The sequence below is a fragment of the Lipotes vexillifer genome, unplaced genomic scaffold, assembly GCF_000442215.2.
Source record: "Lipotes vexillifer unplaced genomic scaffold, Lipotes_vexillifer_v1.1 scaffold28, whole genome shotgun sequence".
Lineage (NCBI taxonomy): Eukaryota > Metazoa > Chordata > Mammalia > Artiodactyla > Lipotidae > Lipotes > Lipotes vexillifer.
Genome location: NW_006793929.1, coordinates 1213237 through 1238989, shown reverse-complemented (window position 1 = coordinate 1238989; position 25753 = coordinate 1213237). Strand labels below are relative to the sequence as shown.

General features: G+C 37.3%; 1 protein-coding gene across 1 annotated transcript in view; it reads right to left on the bottom strand.

The window, feature by feature from the left end:
• Positions 1 to 25644, bottom strand: part of EIF5B (eukaryotic translation initiation factor 5B) — a 67573-nt gene extending 41929 nt beyond the window's left edge. Inside the window, exons 1-5 of the mRNA XM_007466891.1 lie at positions 25580 to 25644; positions 2821 to 2946; positions 2635 to 2719; positions 1288 to 1963; positions 25 to 187 (exon numbers count right to left, since the gene is read on the bottom strand). Coding sequence (XP_007466953.1) covers positions 25 to 187; positions 1288 to 1963; positions 2635 to 2719; positions 2821 to 2946; positions 25580 to 25614 — 1085 coding nt within the window. The 5' untranslated portion in view covers positions 25615 to 25644. The remainder of the gene's footprint in view (positions 1 to 24; positions 188 to 1287; positions 1964 to 2634; positions 2720 to 2820; positions 2947 to 25579) is intronic.
• Positions 25645 to 25753: the final 109 nt, after the last annotated feature.

Sequence of the window (25753 nt, the reverse complement as noted above, 5' to 3'; positions counted from 1 at the left end):
ACTTCAAGGCGTTTTCTCCGCTCTTCCTCTTCTCTCTTCTGTCTTTCCTCTTCTTCTTTAAGCTTAGCCAGAGCTTCCTGCATAGCCTTAACTGTCGCTTTGCTAGGTCCTTTTTTCTTCTCTTTTTCTTCCTTTTCTCCTTTCTTTTTCTTCTTATCTTTTTTCTTTTTGTCTCCTTCATTGTCATCTACCAAAAAAGAAGAGAGGCAAAGAATATTTTTAAAAGTTGTTTCCTACGGCAATGGTAAGCAAACCCCAGAGTGCAGGAACCATATGGGCCAGGGCTGATGCCAGCAGCAGGCTAAGGGCTTTGGATATCAAGGCCTCCTGAGCACTTGAGTAACCAGAAGAACTCCGAACAACCCAGTTGGCCTCCTTAGAAGCCTACAATGCTGGTGCTACTCTGAATTGTCCTGAGGGATTCAAGAAGACAGGAGGATCCTGTCATCAGGGAGAAGATATACAGTACCTAATGTATCTTCTAAATCCATGGTGTCTGAATTCGTAAATTCTGTAGCTAGTTTTGCTTCTGTAAGATGGGGATGATAAGAATGATGCCTACCTTAAGGGGATAGACATTAGAAGAATAAAATACAAAAATATAAATATATTCCAAGAACTCTATAGAAGTATGCTAAAGAATTAAAGATTATGAAGCTACTTTCTTGATGGTTCTCCTCAAACATGTCCAGACAGTAAAAATTTGAGTGGTTGAAAAGCTGTCAATTTTCCCATTAAAAGTTTTCTAGTCTAAAGAAAAATGATATAAGTCATTTGATCTTTGTTTCCATTCTGAATAAGGGGGAAATTTAACTAGAAAGCTTCTTTTTCGCTAATTGGTTCTGGTACAAAAACGTGCCTCAGTATTGCTTAAAAGATGTTAACTAATTTCAGCATGTTACTTTTCCATTTCATAGACCGAATTAGGTTTTTAAAAACAGGAAAGAATTCAGATATTATCTCACACTGAGGTATCAAAAGGAAGAGTAAATTTTTCATTAGGCAACTTCCAGTCTTCAGCAGCAGCAAAAAATTATTTTCCATGGTGAAATTCCGTAAAAATCCTAGTTTGTGCACAAATCATTTGAAAGATATTTTATACTACATACATAAATGTTTAACAATGAAAATCAATTAAAAGAATACTTAGACCTAATTTTAAGTTTCTTACAATTTAGTACCTTTATAAGCAAGGACAAACAACAAAATGACTTTGGGGCATAATAATCAAAACTTAGGCCACTATGAATCCAAGCCTTTTGCTCTTTCCTCGATATTATCACCAACCTTCTGCAGCTGTGGGAGCCTCTCCTTTCTCTTCAGAGGCAGGAGGTGCTCCAGAATCAAGAGGCACTTTGGATTTTACAGCTTCCTCTTCAGATTTCCTTTGAGATTCTTTTGGTTTACTCTGATCCTTTTTACCAGATTCTAGCTCTTCTTTTTCTTTCAGCTTCCGCAGTTTTGCCTTTTCTTCATCCCGCTTTTTTCTCTCACGCTCTTTCTTTTCTGCCTTCTTTTGAGCCATTGTCTTAATTTTGAAGGAGGAGTCGTCATCTTCATTCCCACTCTCTACATTAAGACCTGGCTTATTTTTCTGATTTTTTTTCTGTCCTTTCCTGGACTGCAAAACTTCATCTGATTCATCACCACTTTCACCAGAAGAATGTACTCTCATACAATCTTTAATTCTTTTACTGTTATCCTCATCCTCTTCTGACCCAACCTGCTTCTTAGCTGATTTTTGAGCTTTCCCTTTAGCTTTTTTGGAGAGTTTACTAAAATCATCATCATCATCACTCCCAGAGTACATTTCCACTTTGGGTTTTGCAGTCTTTTTTGATTTTGAATCTTTATCTTCCAATTCTTCACTATCATTATCTTCAAAACTCTGTTTTTTGCCTTTCTGTCCTTTCTTTTTTTTATCTTGTTTTGAGGTGGATTCATCTTCATTATTTTCTGTTGGCTAAAAAATTCCCATTGTTAGAAATATTAACAGAGTCATACTTTATTTTTTTTTATTAATTGAAACTCCTCAAAGTCATGTACTTCGTTAAATACACATGGAAAAATTATCGAAATAATTTTAAAATAAGGTCATTTTTACAAGAATATAAAACTCAAGCAAGTACCAGAAGCTAGCCTAGGCCTCAGGTACATCTCATATTCACTGTAAATTTCAGAATCCAGGTGCTCTGAAGCAAACACTAATCACCAGTCCACATTTATTACCTTCTTCAAATGGCATAAAAAGCCTAAGGGGAAAACTGAAAGAAAAAATATCCATCCCTCTCTCATTACTCTGAGGCTTATCCAATTTCAAAGGATGGAAAGAAGTATCAATAATATAGAAAACTGCAGGTAGAGTTGGGAAATGTTATATTTCCAAATGTACCAATTTTATAAACAGACAACATATCACAAAGTACCTTTAGATTCCCAAATAAAGCATCTTTATATCTGTGAAAGGTTTTAAAATGCATTACTGATTCCCTAAAAACTGTTTTCCCCCTTTGGCATCAAATTTTATGGAAACTTTTAACTAACATATATATGTTGCTCAAAAGTTTCCAAAAGCAGTCCCTAAAACTGGAGCTACAAAGAAGCATAAACAGGTTACAACAATCTGTATTTCACCTTTGCTGTAGCAGTTTCTCTGTCAGCTTTGATGCCTTGAGCTTCCCAAGACAATTCTTCCAGTTCTTTCAGGATATCATCTTCACTAAAAATGGATTAAAATATATTTTGAGGTACTGAATTAGTTTAATAAGTAAATCTAGTACCAAAGCTAATAAAAATCAAATATATTTAAAATATACTTACTCAAAATCTTGCTTTTTTTTCTCCTTTTTCTTTTTCCCCTTTGCCTTTTGAGGTTCCTGTTCCTTGGCAGCACCAGCTCCTTCTATTTCTGCAGCCAAGGCATCGAGATCAATGTCATCCTTGGCACTTAAATGAAAACACAGAAGACCTAAATGTTACTCCAGAGCAAAATAATCTGTCACATTCACTTACAGAGAATTTTTTTTTTCACTTTAGCCTTTTTCATGCATTAGCAGCCCACTGAGAAAAACCACTTGGCAAGTTCTTTCACGACAACACTTGAGTTATAACTACTCATAAGCCTCTCTGTATCTACTTCAATAAAGTTTGAGTTACACTCAAACCCAGAAAGAGTTATAATGAACAGCTCCAGGAAGAAAATCTAGGTAATCAAGAAAAGGAAATTCATGCTTGTATTCAAGTAACCCTAAAAAAGAAAAAGAAGAAAGAAAGAAAGGAAAAGAAAAGGAAATTCACTTTTGTTGATACCAAAGTTTTTTTTGTTGAGTGTCTGCATGGAATTATTTATAAAATGAAGTTAAAAGAGAAAAAGATTCTCATTATTTGATTATCAATAACACCTAAATCTTTGGAAACCTTTGCATTTTTACTTGGAATAGCAAAAATTTTAGAGCTGAAAGGAACTTTCATCTAGTCTATTATCTCATTTTACCAAAGGGAAAATAAGATGCACAAACTTTGAATGGTTTCAGCAAAACATCACCACACATCCAAATCTAAATAAATTAGGAATGATTCAGTAAATAAAATACCCCAAAATCCAGAACCAAACCTGGTCACAATCTTTTACATTCCTGGTTTCATTTCTGGTTCCATCCCACAATGTCCTCCATCTACCAATATTACTTGGAGTAATAAACCAAACTAAGTTCCAGTTAAAACCTACAGAAAACAAAGGAGGTCAGTCTGAGATGTACAAGTAGAAAAGGTTGTATGAATTCAAATAAATGATACAATCAGAAAACAAAGACCTCACGCAACAGGGCCTCCACTGGTGCCTTCACTTCAATAAAGATAATTCCTAATATGATAAACATAAAGATTATGTAACAAGACACTGAGGACACAGAATTTATCCTCAAGGAGCTTCACAGAAGAGACAGAGCAAACGAGTAAAAAACCAGGAATTGCAAAATGCTAAATGCCATGAATTAAAGGAATTTAATGCTTTTATAGGTGACCAGAATTGAAATGTGTTCCCTTTTGCCCTACATTTTAGACAGTGTATTTGAGAGGGATCATAGAACACTGAACCACTGTACTGGTGGTGACTTCCCAAAGCACCAAATCCAGAATGAGAAAGTCAGACACTTCCTAGCAGAGGAGAAACCTAGACCCTAACTTACTGAAGGAGAAAAAGGAGTTAACCAGGCAAAGAGGGTGCATATATCAGACACAATGAGCACAAAAACCTAAAGGTAATAACATACATGGTGTCTCAGGAGGACTCATAAAAAGGTATCTGAATCAGCTGAGAAGTTTTTGTAGGTTATTGATTTCTTGAGCCCACTCAAGATCTAGGAAACCAGAAACTGGGGATTGGAGCTAGGCAGCGTATTTTTAGCAATCTTTCCAGGTCAGATTTGAATGGTTTTTCTTTTTTTTATAAATGAAGAAACTGAGGCACAGAGAACTTGTCCAGGATCACACAAGGCAGAGATGGGATTTGAACCCAGGAAGTTCCGATTCCAAAGTCAAGCTGGCATAATCAAATTTGCATTTCAGAAAGCTACCTCTGGTATAAATGATAGGGCAGAATCCCAACTAGTCAAGCAGCAGGAAAAGGTAGGAAGCTTTTCTAGCTAATTGGGGTGACAAACACACATCTGACTTGCAGCAGTGGCAGGCAAGATGAAGCTATATGAGTCAGATAAATACTAAGGAAATCAATCAGCAACACAAATGACCAACTGGTTGTATATAGAAAGGGGGAGGGAAGAATCAAGGATAATTCTCAGGTCTCATCAGGTAACAGAAACCTTATAGTCTGGCCCAGCACCAACCATCAGGCCCAGCAGCATGAGACCAACCAGTAACATCTCCAAAGGCAGCTCTGCCAATATTCCACACTACAGCAGATTCCGAGACAGGGTGACAAGGGAAGGCGGTTAATGATTGATGCTTGGCACCTCACCTCCAAACACTTACCAGTCCTCATCTGACTATATTCATCTCATAAAAACAGTTTGTGATTTGCTATACTGCCACAGTATTCATTAACAAACATCTCCAGAATAACACAACATTGGACTACCTCTGTATGCTGCTGAGTTTGAAAAGCTCTTCTGGCTAGTAATAGAAATTAACAGCTTCTGAGTGCTTACTGTTTATCAGGTATTGTGCTGACCAATTACTAGACATACTATATGTCATTTAATCCTCATAACAACTCTATTAAATTAAGCTTAAAGATGATGATACTTTATAAAAGGCATCCAGCTAGAAAGTTACATACCAGGAACTCAAGCCCAAATCTGACACCAAGATTGTACTGACTTCCTAGAAAATGGGAAATACAGTAATCAAGTTTCTGAAAATTATTTGACACAGCTACAAAATATATCAATGATATAACATGCTTAACAGTCTTACCTACCATGGTTTCTAAAGTGTTCTTTCCATGTGTACTGAACTTCCTACCCTGATTCAAGAGAATGTCCTAAAATGTCAACCATATTACAAAAGGTCATGAAAGTGACACATAACATGTTATTTAACTTGAGACTTTTATACTCTACCTACATTTCACCCCTACTTTTCTACCTACCTATTACATACTACAGCTTAAAGATTTCAGTAAACCAAGAGTCAAATCTACGATCCAGTCATGCTGATAATAAAAGCTTTAAAACCTTTAAGGAATGTGTAAGAGTATTTTTATGTAGGTACATCTTTCTGCAGATCATTTTTCCTTTATCAAAGCTACAGTATTCTTGCCCTTCCAGCCCCAATCCTTTATTCTAAACTTACTGCGGACTTCCAGAAATAAAAGGCAATTTTCTATGGTATTCAACTCAGTGTTTTCATAGGCCATATTCCTCCATCATCAGGACAGAAAAAATGTTATAACTTAATGGCCTTTAAAAAGTGAAGCTACTGGGACTTCCCTGGTGGCGCAGTGGTTAAAAATCTGCCTGCCAATGCAGGGGACATGGGTTTGATCCCTGCTCCGAAAAGATCCCACATGCCACGGAGCAACTAAGCCCGTGCGCCACAACTACTGAGCCTGTGCTCTAGAGCCCACACATCACAACTACTGAAGCCCACACGCCTAGAGCCCGTGCTCCGCAGCAAGAGAAGCCACTGCAGTGAGAAGCCGATGCACCGCAACAAAGAGTAGCCCCTGCTCGCCACAACTAGAGAAAGACCATGCACAGCAACAAAGACCCAATGCAGCCAAAAATAAAAATTAATTTTTTTAAATGAAGCTATTAAAAATATTGCATATGTAGTTTTTTTAAGAAACAGCCAAACTACTTTCTAAAGTGGCTTCACCGTTTAATATTCACACCAACAATGAATGGAGATGTGTATATTTTTTCCACATCCAGTATTTAGTATTTTTCCACATCCAGCCGGTATTTAGCATTATGGCTACTTTTCCTTTAAGCTGTTCTAATAGATGCGTGGTGATATCAAGGTCTTCCTTTTCATTTCCTTAAAGGCTAGTGAAGTTAAACATTTTTTCGTGTACATTGCCATACATATACATTCCATGAAATGTGTCTTCATATCTTTTACCCTTTTCTAATTGGACTGATTTTCTTTTAATGTTGAGTTTTGAGAACTCTTTATATGCCCTTTATGAGTCATCAGTCAGATATGTGGTTTACATATACTTTCTTCCAATTTGTAGCTTGTCTTTTCATCCACTTAACAGGGTTTTTTAACCAGAGCAAAAATTTTGAATTTTCATGAGGTACCATTTATCAAGTTCTTTCTTTATGCTTTTGGTGTCATGAAAAAGAACTTTGCACCAACTCATAGGTCCTGAAGATTTTTAACTATGTTATATTCTGAAAGTTGGGTATTTTAATGTTTTGTATTTTGATCTTTTGCCTATGGTTATCCAACTGCTCCAGCAACATTTCAACTATCCATCCTATATACATAAAATTGCTTTTGCACCTTTGTCAAAATCCACTTGGCTATACTTGTATGGGGCTATTTCTAAGTCCTCTATTCTGCTCTATTGATTTATGTCTTTCCCTCTGACACTAATAAACTGTCATGATTAAGGTAGCTATACAAAAAGTCTTGAAATCAGAGTGATTCCTTTTATTCTTCATTATCAGAATTGTTTTATCTATTATTAATTCCTTCAAACTTTTCAAATAAATTTTAGAATATTCTTGTGTGAATTTACAAAAAGAATCTTGCTGTAATTTTTTTTTAATTTTATTATTATTTTTTAAATTTTTGGCTGTGTTGGGTCTTTGTTGCTGTGCACGGACTTTCTCTAGTTGTGGTGAGTGGGGGCTACTCTTGGTTGTGGTCCATGGACTTCTCATTGCCTTGGCTTCTCTTGCTGCAGAGCACGGGCTCTAGGTGCGTGGGCTTCAGTAGTTGCAGAGCGCAGGCTCAGCAACTGTGGCTCACAGGCTTAGCTGCTCCACAGCATGTGGCAACTTCCCGGACCAGGGCTCGAACCCGTGTCCCCTGCACTGGCAGGCGGATTCTTAACCACTGCGCAACCAGGGAAGTCCGTCCTGCTGTAATTTTAATATACTGCATTAACTGTATGTGAATTTAAAGAAAACCAACATCTTTAATTATGTTGAGTTTTCCAATCCGCGAACACCATATTTCTCCATTTATTTAGATCTGCTTTGATTTCTTTCATCAGTGTTTTGTGATTTTCACAAAATTCGTATTTAATTTTTAAAGTAATCTGAAGTGGTATTTTTAATTTCTGTTTCTACATACTCATTTCTAATATACAAAAATGTGACTGAATTTTTTTATGTTGATCTGGTATACTGCAACCTTGTTGAACCCACTTATTAGTTCCTTGCACTAAGCAAGGAGTTATGATTTGAAATTAAAAGTACAACCCACCCCCCCAAAAAAAACTAGACTTCATCAAAATTTAGAATATTTGCTGTGCAAAAGACCATATGAAGGGAATTAAAAAAAACAAGCCACAAAGTGGAAGAAAATATCTGCAAACTACATATCCGAGAAAAAAAACTAGTATCTAGACTATGTAAAGAACTCTCAAAACACATCAGTAAAAACCCAAACAATCCAATTAGAAAATGGACAGAAGGCATGAAAAGACATTTCACTAAAGAGTATTTACAGATGGCAAATAAAGGATGTTCCACATCAATAGCCATTTGGGAAATGCAAATTAAAATCACAATGGGATATCACTACACCATCAGAATGTCCTCTCCCCAAACAACAGTGATAATAACGAGTGTTTGTTGCAGATGAAGAGGACCTGGATCACGCACACATTGCTAGTGAAAATGTAAGCTGGTACAGCCACTCTGGAAAACAGTCTATCATTTTCCTGGAAAACTAAAAATGTACTTACCATGTGACCCAGCAATTGCACTCATGCACATCTATCCCAGGGTAACAGAAAATTTATCTCATGCAGAAACTGTAGACAAATGCTTGTGGCAGCTTCATTTGCAACAGCCAAAAACTGGAAACCCACATGTCCTTCACAATGGGTGAATGGTTAAATAAACTGTGGTTCATACCCATTCCATGGAATACTATTCAGCAATAAAACGGAATGAACTATTGATACATGCAACAACTTGGACGGATCGCAAGAAAATCAGACTGACTGGAAAGAAGCCAATTCCCAGAGGTTATATATATTTATATATATATGATTCCACTTATAAAATTTTTTATTTTCAAAAATTCATATAAGTATAGAAAAGATTCATGGTTACTAGGGTTTAGTGAGAGGAGGTGCACAGAAAGGAGATGATTATGGTTACAAATGAACAACATGAGAGATCCTTGCAATGATGGTCTATATTTTGACTGTGGTAGTGAATATACAAATCTGCACATGTGATAATACTGTGTAACACTAAACACGAACATACATGTGTGCAAGTGAAACTGGGAAAATCTGAATATGATCAGTGAACTGTATCGGTGTCAATATCCAAGTAGTGATACTGTACAGTTTTACAAAATGTTATCATTAGAGGAAACCGAATAAAAGACCCAGGAATCCCTCTGTATTAATTCTTACAACTGCGTGTGAATCTATAATAATCTTAAGAGTTTAATTAACAAAACTGAACACTGTTTAAAGGAGAAGGCAAACCTCAAACTGAGAAAAAGAAATTTTTGCAATACATATACCTGATGAAAGATTTGTCTATAATATATTAAAAAATTCCTATGACCCAACATTAAAGAACACAATTTTTAAATGGGCAAATGATTTCAACACTTAACCAAATGAGATACAATGATGGGAAATAAGCACAAGACAAGATGGTCAGTAACACTAACTAATAAGGAAATGTAAACAAAATCACAATGAGATGCCACTACACAGCCACCAGAATGACTGAAATGAAGGGCTGATAATATTAAGTGTTGAGAGAGGACGTGGAGCAACTGGAACACACCTCAAGAGGAAATGCAAAACTGGCACAGCCACTTTGGAAAAGACAGTTTGGCAGTTTCTTCAAGTTAAACATACACACTTACCATATGACCCAGCAATCCCACTCCCAGGTATTTACCTAAGAGAAACGAAAACATATGTCCACACAAAGACTTGTACTCAAATGTTCACAGCAGCTTTATTCATAATCACAAGAAGCTGGGGAAAAAACCCCTAAATATCCAACTACCAGATAATTCATAAACAAATTTGTCATCTACCCACACAAAAGGATACTACTCAATGATAAAAGTAAAGAATGTTACACACACCAACATGGATGAATCTCAAAAGAGATTATTTTACGTGAAACCCAGCCAGCCAATAAAGGCTACATTCTCTATGATTCTAGTTATAGGAATTTTTTTAAAAGTGAAAATTACAGTGACCCCCCCCCCCCCAAAACACAAAAGCTACAGTGATTTTTGGCCAGAAAGGACTGCCTACAAAGGGTCATGAGGGAACTTTTTGGGTTAATGGAAATATTCAGTATCATGATTGTGGTGAAAGAAGCACAACTGTATAATTTATCAAAGCTTATTAACTCCACACTTTAACTTTTGTGTATTTTATGTCAATTACACCTCAAAGAAGAGAATTTAAATTTCTAGGGATACTATAAAAACGGATGAGGGGCTTCCCTGGTGGCACAGTGGCTGAGAGTCCGCCTGCCGATGCAGGGGACATGGGTTCGTGCCCCGGTCCGGGAAGATCCCACATGCTGCGGAGTGGCTGGGCCCGTGAGCCGTGGCTGTTGAGCCTGCGCTCCGCAACGGGAGAGGCCACGACAGTGAGATGCCCGCGTACAGCAAAGAAAACACAAAAAACAGAACAAAAACAAAATGGATGAGAAGTTACAGAATGGATTTATCAGTTTACTGAAAAGTTAAGGTTAAAATTACATATACCTAATATAAGTCATTTTACCCATTTTTATAAGTTATGAAAATAAGAATCAACATATAATATTTTAAAAATACCTTAATTTCTATTAACACAACGTAATATGTAACTAAAATGACATTACTGTGAAGGAATCTTTTAAAAACATGGTATTTCTTTATTAATTGTATGTAAAAGGCATGTGATCAACTTTGGTGCTTGGTTTTTTGGAATAATCAAAAATCATACATAAAAATAAAAAATGAGACACTTCACTTTGAGATCAATACTATATATAAAATACTAAAGCCTTTTAAATACACATAATATAACAAAAAAAAAGTTCACTGCAAAGAAGTAAAAGAAAAATTAACTTGTTTGCAAATCTCCTCTCAACTCCGAACTGGCAAATTTCATTTATTAATGACAGACATTTTCCACTAAAAAGTTGTCTGATTTAAGTTCTACAAGAACATAGGAAATCCAACCCTTTCCCAAATTATTCTACAATTCAAAATCTCCAAGCTTCCTAGGATTCTCTCCTACCAACCCCTCTTCTCCAATGTCTCTTTATTTTTACCCTCTGAGGAGGTCTTACATCCTGGCTCAAAATTTCTCTGACACTGAGAGGTGGGGGTCTATGCCCCTCCCCTTTAATATGAGACTGTGTGACTGTTTACTCAACAGAATATGGCAGAAATGATGTTACAGTTTCTAAGCCCAGGCCTTCTACTTCCGGGCTCTTGAGACATTCACTGCCAAGCTAATGAGGATGTCCAGGCCACACAGAGAGGCCAAGGATAGGTGTTCCAGCTGACGTGCCAACCAACAGCGACTATCAACCATCAGAAGTGAGTGATGTGCAAGTGAGGTAGCCTTTAAGATGACTCCATTACAGTCATCATTTACCTGCAACCACATGGAGACCTCCAAGCAAGACCAACCTGAGCTCAGTCAACCCTCAGAACCAAGAGAGACGATGATTTTTGTTGTTTTAAACAACTAAGTTTGGGATGACCTGTTATGATACAATAATAACTGAAGCACTCACATATTTCTTTCTGTTCCTAGTGGATTCCAGGGCCTACAGAAGTAGAAACCACACCAGTCCTTCTTCTCTTCCCACCCCCAAGTTGACCAAAAAAAACCAAAAAAATTGTTCGTAATCTATAAGTACTGAGGGAAGACATGGTGATATCTAACCCTTCTCACTTTACTTTGGTTTCTGCTCCTCCCCTGAAACAGGCTCAATAAGAGCAAACAAGAGGAAAAACGTAAGGATGAATCCCATTCTTTACTCCTAACTCTATCCCAGCAGTGCCAGTAGCAGTAAAGGAAACAGGGAAATCTAGTCCTGCCTTCCCCATAAGATGCCTTTTGGCATCTCTTTTCCTCCAGCCTCCATCTCTTCTTATCCAGCACTCCTTGACAACAGTTACATATACAAACAGGAAAAACAAGACGAAAGAGGGAAAAGCCCAGCAGTCATTGCTCCTCATTAGCTCTCACCATTTGCACCACAGAACCCAACAGTTCTCACTCCCCACTCCCTCAATGGAGTTCTATCTTAAGCATCACAACCCATTAATAAATTCAGAAGTACCCAATCATGTCTTTTAAAAAAAAAAAAAAAGCCCTCCAAGCTTAAAATTTCCTTATGAACTGGGTCTTGACGTCTTTAAAAGGCATGTGAAACCATACTGCATTGTACAATGCAAGCAAACAGAATGCATCTTATCACCTTCCACAAAATTCAGCCTAATTCTCCACTTTCTAAATACCTCATAGTTGAAGTGGTAAGAATACAAAAGCAAGTATAAGCGTCATCTTGTAGACCTCCAAATATACATAATCTAAGTTCACACATTTTTATGGATTCCAATGTGTTTAACTATAAAATCAGTTTAGGGCAGTTTTTTCAAACCAGAACGAGTACCCTCAAAGGGGGCAGGTGAGATGGGTTAGGATGGGTTAGCAGGGTTGTGGGCAATTTCAGAAGACTGAAAATTCTCCCCAGTAACTTTTATCTGTTTAATTTGTTTTAATTTTAATATGATAATAAAGATTTAAGATGAACATTCCATGAATCATATGGATAGACATTTATCACAGTTCACTGTCATAGAATATCAACCAAAGCTTTTGCTTACAAACCTCCACTAAGTTGTTTCACATTGACGAAAAAGATCAGAAGCAGACTTAATATGTAAATTAAACATTTTAGCCGAGAAGGTGCTATAAAACAAAGGTGAAAATCATTAGTTCATACTGAAAAAGATTAGAAAAATTGAGTTCTTACTAGTATACGCATGCTGAACTCAAAAGAAGTCCATTATAGGAGGCAATACTTTCACAATAAAATAGTGATTTAGATCCTGCTACTCAAAAGAATAATTCCAAGATAAGCAGCATTAGTATCACGTCGTTAGAAATGCAAAATCTTAGGTCCCACCCAAGACTTACTACATCAGAATCCCCATTTCAACAAGACCCACAGGTGAATCACATGCACATTAAAATATGAGAAGCACTGGTTTAGAATCAACAAAACACTATCATTCACATCAATGCTGCAAATTTGAACTTCAAAAATTTTTATATTTGTTACTGTTTGATATAAGTGTATTTAGGGTTTCATAACTGCATAAGAGGTAAGTTTATACTTAGTTTTGGGCCTGAAGATATATATATAAGCAATATTAATAATTTAAGTCAACATTCTCAATTAACACCTTAAGGACACAAGTTATGTTCTAAATTAATTGATTAAATTGAGCACTTCCGGCACTCACAGACAGTGAACTCATAATCTTTGTATTCCGTAAAAGTAACTCTGGTCCTTAATCACTGTTAAAGGATTCTTCCCACCTAATTTCCTTTTGTAACACCTGGCATAACCAAACAAACATTAATAAAATTTTGATGCAGGTAACCACTCTCAGGAGAGGGTACTTCTCACTTGCTGAACACCACCATCGTTAGAATGGTCTGGCTGCACCTGCGTGCAGGCACTAGCTAAGCAACTGAAGATCTTGGATACTCTTCATCATCAACCCTTGCTTCTCAAGAGACAGAAACATACAGCACACTCCCATTCCTTCCAATCTGGCTTGCTCTCCTGATGGCAGATTTAATTACAAAGGGATCTGGAAGACATATGTAATAACTTTAGGAGGCAAATTTGAAATCTCAAGGGTATCACTCCCATACTTAACCTACACTTCACATTCTCCCTTCATCTCCTCACTGTATTATCTGTGCATATGCCTATTTGCTATATTAAAACGTAAGCTCCTTTGAGAAAACTCCTTTCTGTGTGCTCAATTCACCTCCCATTAAAAAAAATAAATTTATTTATTTTTGGCTGCACTGGGCCCTTGTTGCTGCATACGGGATTTCTCTAGTTATGGTGAGCAGGGTGGGGGTGGGGGGGGCTACTCCTCACTGCAGTGAGCAGGCTTCTTATTGCAGTGGCCTCTCCCGCTGTGGAGCACGAGCTCTAGGCCTCAGTAGTCATGGCACACGGGCTCAGTAGTTGTGGCACACGGGCCCAGTCGCTCCACAGCATATGGGATCTTCCCAGACCAGGGCTTGAACCCGTGTCCCCTACACTGGCAGGCAGATTCCCAACGACTGCGCCACCAGGGAAGTCCCCACCTCCCTACCTTTTACAACTAGCAACCAGCAGGGAATGTAACACATTCTTAACAGGCACTATTAAAGAAAAAGCCCTATTTTAGAATGGCAACCACAATTTTCATACAGTTAGAAAGGCTCACTAGTTTCATCACTGAGGCTTAATAAAAACCTTGTCTACCACCATAACAATTACTATATTTTGATCGTAATAAAACTTCCAAATTGAATTTTCTGAAATAATAAATTCAAACACCAGTTTAAAAATCCCACTGAGAGAAAACTACAACTACATTTTATTTACCTAACACAGACAAGGATCCTTTGTATGTGAATTTTCCAAATGAATGGAAACGTACCATTCTTTAAAATTTATAAAATGTAAATCTTTCTTATAATTGATTATGTAACCCCCTGAAATATTTACAAATGTCTGGGGTTGTTTCAATACAATAGGAAGAGGGAAGACCAGAGTGGGTAGGATGCAGATGAAATAAGGTTATCTGTGAATCAGTAATATCTGAAACTGGGTGATGGACAGGTGTGTTCATTAAACTATTCTACTTCTGTATACGTTTGAAATTTTTTATTTAAGAAAATTTACGCTATAGTAACCAAAACAATGTGGTACTGGTATAAGGATAAACATAAACATCAAAAGAATAAAACTGTCCAGAAATAAATCCATTCATCCATGGCCAATTGATTTGACAGTGGTGCCAAAACCAATCAACAGAGGAAGAAACAGTCTCTTCAACAAATGGTGCTGGGACTATATCGCCACACGTAAAAGAATGAAGTTTTGGACCCCTACCCCACACTATCTACAAAAATTAACTCAAAATGGGTTATAACCTAAATGTTAGAGCTAAAACAATAAAACTCTTCAGAAGAAAACACAGGTGAATCTTCACAGCCTAGCATGACTTAACAGTAGATTTTCAGATACAATACCCAAAGCACAAGCAACAATAACAAAAATTAGGTAAGCGAGATTGTATCAAAATTTAAAAACTTTTGTAAAAATGATACTATGTCAAGACAGTGAAAAGACAACCCACATAATGGGAGAAAATATTTACAAATCATGTACCTTATAAGGATCAAGTATCCTGAATATATAAAGAACTCTTAAAACTCAAGCAAAACAAGCTAATTTAAAAACGAGTAAAGGACTTGCACAGACATTTGTCCAAAGATATACAAATGACCAATGAGTACATAGAAAGATGTTCAACATCATTAGTAACCAGGGAAATGCCAATCACAATGACAATGAGACACCACTTCACAATCGCTAGGATGGCTATTAATGGGGAAAAAAAAAAAAAGGAACAGAATTGTTGGCAAAGATATGAAGAAATCAGAACCCTTGTACATTCTGGTGGTGCTGTAAAATGGTGCAGCCGCTGTAGAAAAGTTTGGTGGTTCCTCAAAAAGTTAAACATAGGATGATCTACCACTTCCACTCCTAGGTATATACTATACTCAAAAGAACTGAAAACTGGTACTCAAACATCTAGACACAAATGTTCATAGCAGCACTTTTCACAATAGCCAAAAGGTGGAAACAACTGAAACATCCATCATCAGATGAATGGATAAACGTTATGTGGTATATATACACAGTGGAATATTATTCAGCCATAAAAACAAAATGAAGTACTGATATATTCTGCACATAGATGAACCTCGAAAACATGCAAAATGAAAGAACCCACACACAAAAGGTTATACATGGTATGATTCCATTTATATGAAATATCCAGAATAGGTAAATCAAAAGACAGTATATTAGTGGTTGCTAAGGGCTCAGAGGAGGACAGAAGGGAAAGTAACTGCTTAATGGATATAGGAACTCCTTTGGGGGTGATGAAAATGTTTTGGAACTAGACAGAGAAGACTGCACAACACTGTGAATGTACTAAATCTCACAGAATTGTACATTTAAAATGGTTACTTTTATGTTATATGAATTTAGCCTCAAAAAAATTTCACAAGGGCTTCCCTGGTGGCGCAGTGGTTGGGAGTCCGCCTGCCGATGCAGGGGACGCGGGTTCATGCCCCGGTCCGGGAGGATCCCACATGCCGCGGAGCAGCTAGGCCCGTGGGCCATGGCCCCTGAGCCTGCGCGGCCCCGCAGCGGGAGAGGTCGCAGCAGTGAGAGGCCCGCGTACCTCAAAAAAAAAAAAAAATTTCACAAAACTGATTACGTGTTTCATACCAACCTGAATGGGAGTAAACCAATATAATTTAGCACTTCAGTCATCATTCAGGAGTGACAAGTTTGTAGGCCTGCAAGAGGATTTTGTTCTTAAATCAAACAACAACACAGAATGCCAACTGCTACTTATAAGTCTCTCTAATAATTACCCTCCATTCTAATTACCAATAGGCTGAGATAACCAAGTCATGACAATTCTAAGTTCAGAGTGAGAACGTGAAAAGAAGACTTACACAGGAAAAAAAAAAAAAAAAGAATAACTTTAGCAGATACCGATAATTAAAGTGTGACTTTTAAACATTGTGAGCTACACCACAATGAAATGCAGGGTGAACCTCCTCTGCAACCTGGTTTGAAAAGCCATTGTGGAGTTGGAAATCTGAAATATGAACTGGATATTAAATATAAGAGAATTTGTGTTAATTGCACTAGGTGGGATAAGGGTATTATGGTTACATAAGGAAACATTTAGAGAGAAAATGTCAAGATGTCTATAAAATAAAATACATAAAGCAAAAATGAGGACAAAATACTGGTAATGATTAAACCTAGGTGATGAGTATATAAGAGTTCATTATACTATTCCTTCAACTTTTCTATGTGCTCGAAATTTTTATAATAAAAAGTTAAAATTTTAAACTTTAATCCCAACATTTCATTTTTTAAGACTTATTAGCTACTAACATGTCTGAAAGAGAAAATCACTTCTCATAGTCATTTTGTTCTCTTAAATTCTTAAGAGAACAACGGATAATCCAGTAAGTATGTGCCTTTTTTCCCCCCAGGTTCATTCCTGACAAGTAATCCCTTTAAGTAACATCCAACCTTAAGTAAAACGTCACTGACCTCAAGTGGGGGATTATAAAACAAAATACCAGACAATAGTACTACTGTCCTTGTACTGTTTTACAGGACTTTAAATATTGACTTTGTATATGCAAGGTAAAATTTTAAGTCAAACCACTTAAAAAAAAAAAAGAAACAGCATGTATAAACTCTAACCCAAGATAAGAAGGGGGGAAAAATAGAAACAAAGCATTGCAGAATTGGCGCAAATAAAAAACAAACCAGGATGGCTGAAATAAGATCAAATATATCATTAATCACAAGCAATGTGTAAGTAACTTTAAACTCTTAAAGATGTTATCAAATTGATTTAGTAAGAATTCAATTTTATGCAATTTATCCAAAGACCTCAAACAAGTACACAGAAAGGTTAAAAGTTTAAAAAAGAAATTAAATCCTCAACAAAACACTAGCAAACCAAATCCAAGAACATAAAACAAGGATTGCACACCATGACCAATTCGGATATATCCCAGGATTGCAAAGTTGGTTCAACATATGAAAATTGATTAATGTAATCCACCATATATAAATAGTATAAGACACAAAAACCACATAATCATCTCACAGATGAAGAGACAGCAATGTAACAAAATCCAACACCCATTCACGGGGCGGGGTGGGGGGGACACACCTAACACACTTAATGTGAAAAACTGAAAGCTTCCCCCCCATCCCATGATCAGAAACAAGAAAAGAATGTCCATTCTCCCCATTCAATACAACACTGTTCAATACAACACTGTACAGCAGGATCTAGCCAGAACTTAAGGTAAGATAAAGAAATAAAAAACATTTAGATTGGAAAAGAAGGAGAAAACTATCTGAACTTGCAGTGGCAGGACCATGTACATAGAGAATCCTAAGGAATCCACATACACAACAAAAAAATTCAAGCTAATATATGAGTTCAATAAGATTGCAGAACAGATCAATATATAAAAATCAACTGTATTTAAACTGTGCACTAGCAATAACCAATCTGAAAATGAAATTAAAAAATAATTCCACTTATGATAGCATAAAAAAATTAAATGCCTCAGAATAATTTTTTAGAAGAGCTGCAAATGTTGTACTCTGAGAACTACAAAAAATCATTGAAAGAAAACCTGAAGACCTAAGTAAGTGGAAAGACATTCCATGTTCATGGATCTCAAGGCATAACATTGGCAATACTCCCAAAATTAATCTACAGAAGAAATCCAATCTCAATCAAAATCCCAGCTGCCCCCCCCACTTTTTTTTTTGCAGTAATTGAGAGATTCTAATTGTAAAATCTGTATGGAAATGCAAGGAACCCAGAATAGCCAAAACAATCTCAAAAAAGAACAAAGAGAAATCACACTTCCCAATTTCAAAAGTTAATACCAAAGCCAAGACAGTGTAATCAAGACAGTGTGATACTGCCATCAGGATAGACATACAGATCAGTGGAACAGAACTGAGAGTCCAGAAATAAAATCCTACATATATGGTCAATTGATTTGACCAAGGAATTAGAGGAGTACTAGTCTTTTTTTTTTAATGGTGCTGGGACGATTGAATATCCACACACGAAGAATGAAGTTGGACCCCTACCTCACACAATATAAAAAAAATTAACCCCAAATGGCTCAAAGGTCTAAATGTAAGAATTAAGACTGTAAAACTAGAAGAAAACATAGTAAATCTTCATGACCTTAGATTTGGTGATGATTTCTTAGATCTGACACCAAAAGCACAAGCAACCAAAGAAAACATAGATAAATCAGACTTTTTAGAAACTTTTGTTCTACAAACGACATCACCAAGAAAGTGAAACAACCACCTCCTATGGGAGAAAATAATGACAGCCCACAGAATGGGAGAAAATATTTGCAAATCATATCTGATAAAGGATTTGTATCTAGAGAATATAAAGAACTTATTCCTCAATAATAAAGAACTCAATTTTAAAATGGGCAAAGGATGTGAACAGACAGTTCTCCAAACAAGACATACAAATGTCCAATAAACACATGAAAAGATATTCAACATCTTAAGCCATCATGAAGTGCAGACCAACCAAAAGTCACAATAAGATACCACTTCACACCTACTAGAATGGCTATAATCAAAAAGTCAGATGATAACGAGTGTTGATGAGGATGTAGAGAAACTGAAACTCTAACACACTGTTGGTTGGAATATAAAATGGAGCAGCAGCTTTGGCAGTTCCTAGAAAAAAAGTAAAACTACTTGGCAGTTCCTAAAAAAGTTAAACATAGAGTTACTCTACAACCCAGCAATTTCACTCCTAGGTATATACCCCAAAGAACTGAAAACACAAGTCCACACAAAAACTTACACACAGATTTTTTTAGCAGTATTATTCGTAACAGCCAAAAAGTGGAACAACCTTGAATCCATTAACTGATGTATGGACGGGTAAATAAAATGTGGCACACCCATACAATGAATTCTTAGAACATGTGATTCTAGACTTAGAAAAAATTCCAACTACTACAGTATCATCAATCACATCTATTAGTTTCATCAGAGCTCAGTACCTGAAACCTAATGACACAAACTTAATACAGTACTTATTGTATTTTCAGAGACTGTTTATATAAAGTTTACAGTATGAAGGAAGTTTCAAAAACAGAAAAACCAAACATTATTTTAAATCTCAACAGAAAGTATCTTTCTATCACCAAAGGGAGATTTGAAAACCAATGATTCTAAACAATGACTGCTACCTGGGTGAAAAGTAGGGATTCCTCTGAAAAAATACACCTGAAATTTTACATACCATGTCTGAAATGGGAAGGAATGAAACATTAAATCATCACTGTTTTCACTTTAAACAGACAGGCTATGAGACAGGCAGTTATTCAACTAAGGTTAAGTGAGAAAATTTTTTTAAAGAAATTCTGGCGCTGATTGACCTATGGACAACGGCTGTCATTCTTCTATTCTCCCTCCTTTGTTAAACTGTTCCTCTTTAACAGTTGCTTCACCAGTAAAGATTCTTTGGGAAGTCTACATTTTGGAGTAGCAGGATTTCTTAAATCAGCTAGTGCAGCACAGTTAAAACAAAACAAAACAAAACAAAACCACAGGTTCTGGGGTCTGGTTTGGCTTAACAGCTGAGAGGCTCTAAGCCTCAAGCACATTATTATGCTAAATCTGTTTCCTCTTCTATATGTTATAAAGTAGTTCTTTTATCTTTATACCTTTCCCTTCCTCCAGATTCTCAAATTGGTTACAGCATAGTTATTTCTTCTACATTAAGTGTCTTCATTATTAAAATTATGTAAATACGGTGATTACTGCTAGAGCACGTAGTATACTGTGATTATTTCAATAGTTCAAAATACCTGATTTGAAATTACTTAACAGTACATATTTGACACAAGGCTTAAGTTAGAAAGGGAGGGAAAAAGGAATCATTTGTGTGTCACTAACTAAAACATTTGAATGCTGCTGTAATGTCTTTTAATTTTTCTCCCTGGTCTCCCCCTCTGTTATATATTATCACAAACTAATAACCAAATCGCAGTTAAGGCCTCATCCTTTAATAACAGCTACTTTTAATAATAAGAGAGAGTTAAGTTGGTCAGACCATCTTGAAAAAAAGTTTTCCTACGTTAACAGCAACCAAAACTATAAGACACCTAGGAATAAACCAAACAAGAAATACCCTAAAGGTTCAAATGAAGAAAATAATAAAGTTTTACTGATAATTAACCAAATAAAGAAGCATGTCATGTTACTAATTTGTTCATCACTACATTTCAGCACCTAGAACAACAGCTGGCACTTAACTGCTTAAACAGACAATATATTTCCTGAAGGGAATGATTCAATACCATAAAGATGTAAGTGTACCAAATAATCTAAAAACTTAATGGGACTCCCAATTAAAATCAGTCCTAATAGACTTTTAACAGACCTTGATAAACTCACCTATTACATAAAAAAATTAAAAAATCATAAGTGGGTAAAATATCAAGAGCATGAACATACCCACAAATGTCTTAAGTTGTCCTCTGAGTGCTTCTCAAACATTCTAAGCACCTGTTGGGCAAACATGAATGGAAGTCAAAAGGCTTGGGAAACGTCTCACAAATGCCTGTATCTGGTTTAGGAATCCCTAAATAAACAGTTCTCAGAGTAGTTCCCCCCAATACAATTCAGAGGGTCTAAACTAATTCAAGGGGTCAAAACTATTTTCAACATAGTACTAGGAGGCTATTAGCCTTTTTTTCATTCTCATTTCCTCACAACTGTACAGTGGTATTTTCCAGAGGCCACACGATGTGTGATATCGCTACAGATTGAATGCACAAGCAGACAAGAATCAAGCTATCTTCTACTAAGCCAGATAGTAAATGTTTACAAAATGTTTACCACCACTCTTTTCATAAATTTTTGAAAATGATTATTTAACAGTGTTATTTATGTTAATGTGATGTTATTTTTACTTTTAAATCAATATATTTAAAGAACTTTTCAGTTTTAATTTGTAATATGGTAAGTACTGATTGACCTAACCCACATTAACAAAAGCCTTTTGGGTTCCTTAGTAATTTAAGAGTGTAAGGGGGCCCTAGGACCAAAAAGTTTGAGAACTGCTTTTCTAACCTAAGCAGACACTCAGTTCCTCAGTTAAACAATGCTTTGCCCAACGTATAGATCAACTGCCAGATTGGAATAAACTTAGAAGGCTAAGTAAAGCACAACTAGTGGGCAAGTAACATCAAAAGTAGCTACATCGGGATCCCCTGGTGGCGCAGTGGTTGAGAGTCCACCTGCCGATGCAGGGGACACTGGTTCGTGCCCCGGTCCGGGAAGCTTGTTTGCCACCCATGTTCCTCCAGTGGGAAGGTTCAGTTTGGTTACCAAGTAAGCAGTTTCTCTTTACACTTAATGGAATTTTAAATACCAATAGTATATCAAGACATAGAAAGAAGATATCAGCTGTGTTCACAATAAGATGGCCTGTAGAAATCATCTTTGCTTTACCTGTGCCCTAAAGATTACGCAAAAAAAAAAAAAAAAAAAAAGTAGCTACATCAGCTCCCCAGAGATCACCAGTAGAGAAGGCAGAAAAGGTTTCTATAAGCTAACAAGTTTATCATCTGCTTTCTTATTCAGTTATGGCAAACTAGGACTTCTTCCCGTCCTTCCACATATTGATTACCTAAAGTATCAACGTAGGAACAAGGTAAGCCAAGAGAACTCTCAGATTATACATCTTTTTTTCTTTTTTGATCTAATGTATGCAGACAGTTTATTATTAATTCAAATATATTCAAATGAGAAATAAATTCCTTTGCTGAACTAGACTATTTGAACTATTTGCCACTTGGACTACTTCCTCTCTGGGATGCTTTAGAGTACCTCCTATGCTCACAGCTCCTCTGGACAGGTTCCTTAAGCAGATCACCATGCTTTCTATCACAGGAGAGGGACCCGATACCCTGATCATACCTGGCTAGGATGAATATCTGACACCAGGACAAAAATCTAAAACGTAGGCAGCTGTCTCAGAGAAGTCAGAACTCCCCCAAAAGGAGGAATTTTGCCAGGAATAATAGGAGCATTATGTGTAGTTAAAAACAAAGAGCTACTATACTAGCTCACCACCAGCATAGAAAGTCATAGCTGAAGATACCTGTACTCAATCCTGAAAGACCTCCTAATTCCTGAATGACATCCCCACCTTCATGTTTGACTGTGAGATAGGTGAAATAATGATCTTCCTTCCCTCTATATCCTTTGTGAGGGGGTATAGATGTATTAATCCCATTTATTAAGGTAACATACCACATTCCTTACAACCTGAAAAATATAACTACCACACTTGGGGGATTAAAAAAAAAGGATCAGAATGAAGAATTGGAGGCTAATTGTGAAAAACTAGATAATCAGGATCATTTCTTCTCTGCACACATCAATAAGAGAACATTCATCGTGTTATATAAATGGAAATGGTAAGACATTGCTACAGCACACAAGATCCCATAAGATATGGTCCCATTATGTAAGCTGATTACTGGGAAGGTTATAGGAAGAAATGAAAATACTGGCCTTATATTTTGTCTATATGATCTGTGAATACAGAATCCTACCCCAGTCAACTGAAAAACACAGGAAAACTGAACACTTATCAAAATCTCATTCTCAGAATTTCACAAGCTGAAACAAGATTCTAGAACTCAATGTTTAAACAAAGGTCAGTCACTGATAAAACATATGTAATCCGAATAAAATTACTCAGATTAGATAGTAAAATCTAAATTTAAATGAACACTGAGTGGCTAAAAATTTTAAATAACAATATAAGGATTAAAACACTCAAGTATTTTATGTTCTTTCCAAGAACTGAAAAGTGGCTCAAGGCCTTAACTTGATGGCTAATAAGCAGGTGCTCATTTCTCACCCAGTTCTGCCTGAGCAGAAACATGTCTGGCTTAGGACAGCTCGGAAGGGAAGGAGAGGTGGGAGGAGTCCACGAAGCATTAAAAAACAAACAAAAAACTTGATATTGGCTTATGAGAAAGTGTGTTTTTCCATTACACTGCCACCATTTTTCCTTCAATACGAGCCAAAAAGTAAACACTGCAGATTTAGTCGGAGAGGAAAAAAACCCAGTAGCATTCCTTCTATACTAACAAACCAATCATTTAACAGGCTCTAGTGTTTGCAATTTAAACTTTATGTCATCCAGGAAAACCTTTATGAATTAGGAAAAGACTCACTTTTCTCTAAAAATACACACAGAAAAATAAATCTCTCCTCTGAATAGCTTTTTTCCAATGTGAAAGAGCTTGAAAAAGAACAACTGTAGCTAAAATAACATATACATAAATATTTTTTAATCTAAAGAACGAACTTCTGTAATTCTGATCCAAACAAACCAATTGTAAAACACAAAATGAAAAAAAAACCCACAAAACGTAATTTTAATTAGAATCAGTGAAATCAGAAAACTGACTAGACAATTGATAATATTTAAGAAATCACTGCTAGTATTCCTTAGGCTTAATGATGACATTGTGATTGTGTTTTATGTTGTGTTCCTGTGGTTGTTTTTTTCCCTCAAGTATTTATCTTTCAGATACACCTGAAAGATTTACACACGAAAGGATTTTAAGAGTTGCTTTACCATATCCAGCAGAGATGAAACAGGGCCAGTCATGTGACAACAATGGACGAAGCTGGGTAACTGGTACAGGAAGCTTTATTACACTCATCTCTACTTCTTGTATAAGGTCGAAGAAAAAAAGTATCCTAGGCACCAAAACATCCTGTCAAAAGCATAGAAATTTCTCTCCCACTAAATCACCCCAGAATTCTGCTTCTTTCTTCTTATTTATCTGCTTTGATTAACAATAAGTTCTATTCTTGAAACCAATTAACTTCCTCCAACAGACCTGTAACTGAAATACAAGACTCACCTTGGTGTCTTTTTAACGCCATTCATCAGATAGGTGAAGGCCAGTGAGGACACAACCCCGGATTCCAACTCACAACTGGTAATCTGATTTTAACTTCAAGACCACATATCCGTTTTGAGTCAAAATGAACTATCACAGGTTCTTTTGTCTTTTGAATTTCTCTTACTATCCCCAGTACTTGAACTAAGTTTGGTGAGTAGAAAGGTGAAAAGTAACAAATGTTGTTCACTCCCAGGAAGTAAAACCCTTTCAATGAAAAGGGGTAAAGAACTCAACCGAATATGACACCCAGAAATGTTCCAATAATCTCGGGGTACGCAACTCTACATACACCCTTACGCTCCCTCGCCTCAGAAGTCTTCTAAATGGTTTAGAAAAGACCGACCCTGGTTGGTTTGTTTCATCTCCTCCTTTCTTAGGGGAGGTGCTAGAGAGCAAAGAAATGACCAAAAGGCCGGAAGAAGGAACGCGAAAAGCATGGAGTCTGGACAATCAGCCCTTAAGTAATTGAAAGCTGTACCCAAATTAAATGAAGTTAAAGGGAGCTTGCTGCTACGCTCCTCCCGGTAAATCCAACGCACCTGAGCGGCTCGGAGGGTGGGAACACCTGGCTGGAGACAGAGCGGATCCCAACTCCCTCTCTCGCCAAGAATTCATAGGTACAAAGATAAAAAGAACTCTTCCTGACCCCCAGCAAGAGTAGCGCCACGAAAACAACTCCCAACCTCCGGGCCACACTGGCTGAGCCGCCCCCGGCCCCGCGAGGCCGCGAGCCCTGCCCCGCGGGGCCTCGAACCCCAAATGACTGCCCCGCTCCTCAGGCCGGACACCCCTTCTCCCGGGCCGGGCGAGCGCCGGCAAAGGGACGGAGTCTCGGCTGGGAACCCGCCCGCCGCTGAGGCCCTCCGCGCCCGCCCGGTACTGGGGTCTCGGGCCCGCGCCACCCACTGTGGGCCCCGGCCGGTGCCCCGCGGGGCCGCTCTCGAGCCTCGACCCCGGTCCGCCGCACGCCCACGGGACCCGCGCGACCCCCTCAGCCGCGCCGGCCGCCGCCGTTGAGACCCCGACACTGGCTACCTGTCTTCGCTCTTGTTTTTCTGCTTCTTTCCCATCGTGTGTCAGCGGCGCTCGTAGCCCCAGCCCCTCTATTCGGTCTCTCACAGACCCACTGTCCCCCGGCCGACTTCGGTCTCCGCTCGGCTCCGTCCCCCACCGCGGTGCCGCCTCTCGCACCCGGCTCTCCACAGACTC